A 704-nucleotide genomic window follows, 5' to 3' on the forward strand; every position below is an offset into this window, starting at 1 on the left:
TCCATAACAGTAATGATACAAGGGTACAAGACTCTGAGCATTATATGGTATAGCAATAATAATAACAATTATTGATATTGTCTAAAAACTACATTTGTTTTCATCTTTTCGTTCTTCAAAAAAAAAAGAAAAAAATGAACCATATATTTATATATATATATATATATATATATATATATACATACATATATATATATATACATATATATATACATATACATATACACACACATATATATATATGTATATGTATATATATGTATATATATATATATATATATATATATACGTATATATACATATACATATATATATATACTGGAAGTTTTTAAGTCTTTTTGTCTTTCAGGTTTTCTGACTAAATAAGTAACTTAAATATTTACAGTGATTACTTTACAACCATTGGCCCAGCCCGCTGAAGATAAAACGTTCCTTTTCGTTCATCGAGAATAAAAAGCACGTGGAAGAGAGGGGGGACGAGAGAGAGACGGTCCCAGTGTGTGTAAGGTGTGTCGGGGGTGGGGGGTCTCCAACCTCACACTGGAAGGGTGTACAGGGTTTCTTGCAGGGCTTCACTGCCCCCCTGTGCTCCTGGGTCGTCTCAGTTTGTGTCACTGTCTGGTTCCCCCCCCCCAGCCCTACATGACCAGCAGCTGTCCCAGCACCACCCTGAACTGCTGCGTGCACCCTGCCAGCTCCCTCAC

General features: G+C 36.2%; 1 protein-coding gene across 2 annotated transcripts in view; it reads right to left on the bottom strand.

Moving 5' to 3' along the window:
* Positions 1-326: 326 nt before the first annotated feature.
* Positions 327-704, bottom strand: part of bcar1 (BCAR1 scaffold protein, Cas family member) — a 78,697-nt gene continuing 78,319 nt past the window's right edge. For both annotated transcript variants that reach the window (XM_034536018.1, XM_034536019.1), the window contains exon 8: positions 327-704. This exon is cut by the window's right edge and continues 480 nt beyond it. In XM_034536018.1, coding sequence (XP_034391909.1) covers positions 639-704 — 66 coding nt within the window. In that variant the 3' untranslated portion in view covers positions 327-638.

This window comes from Cyclopterus lumpus, chromosome 6, assembly GCF_009769545.1.
Source record: "Cyclopterus lumpus isolate fCycLum1 chromosome 6, fCycLum1.pri, whole genome shotgun sequence".
Taxonomy (NCBI): domain Eukaryota; kingdom Metazoa; phylum Chordata; class Actinopteri; order Perciformes; family Cyclopteridae; genus Cyclopterus; species Cyclopterus lumpus.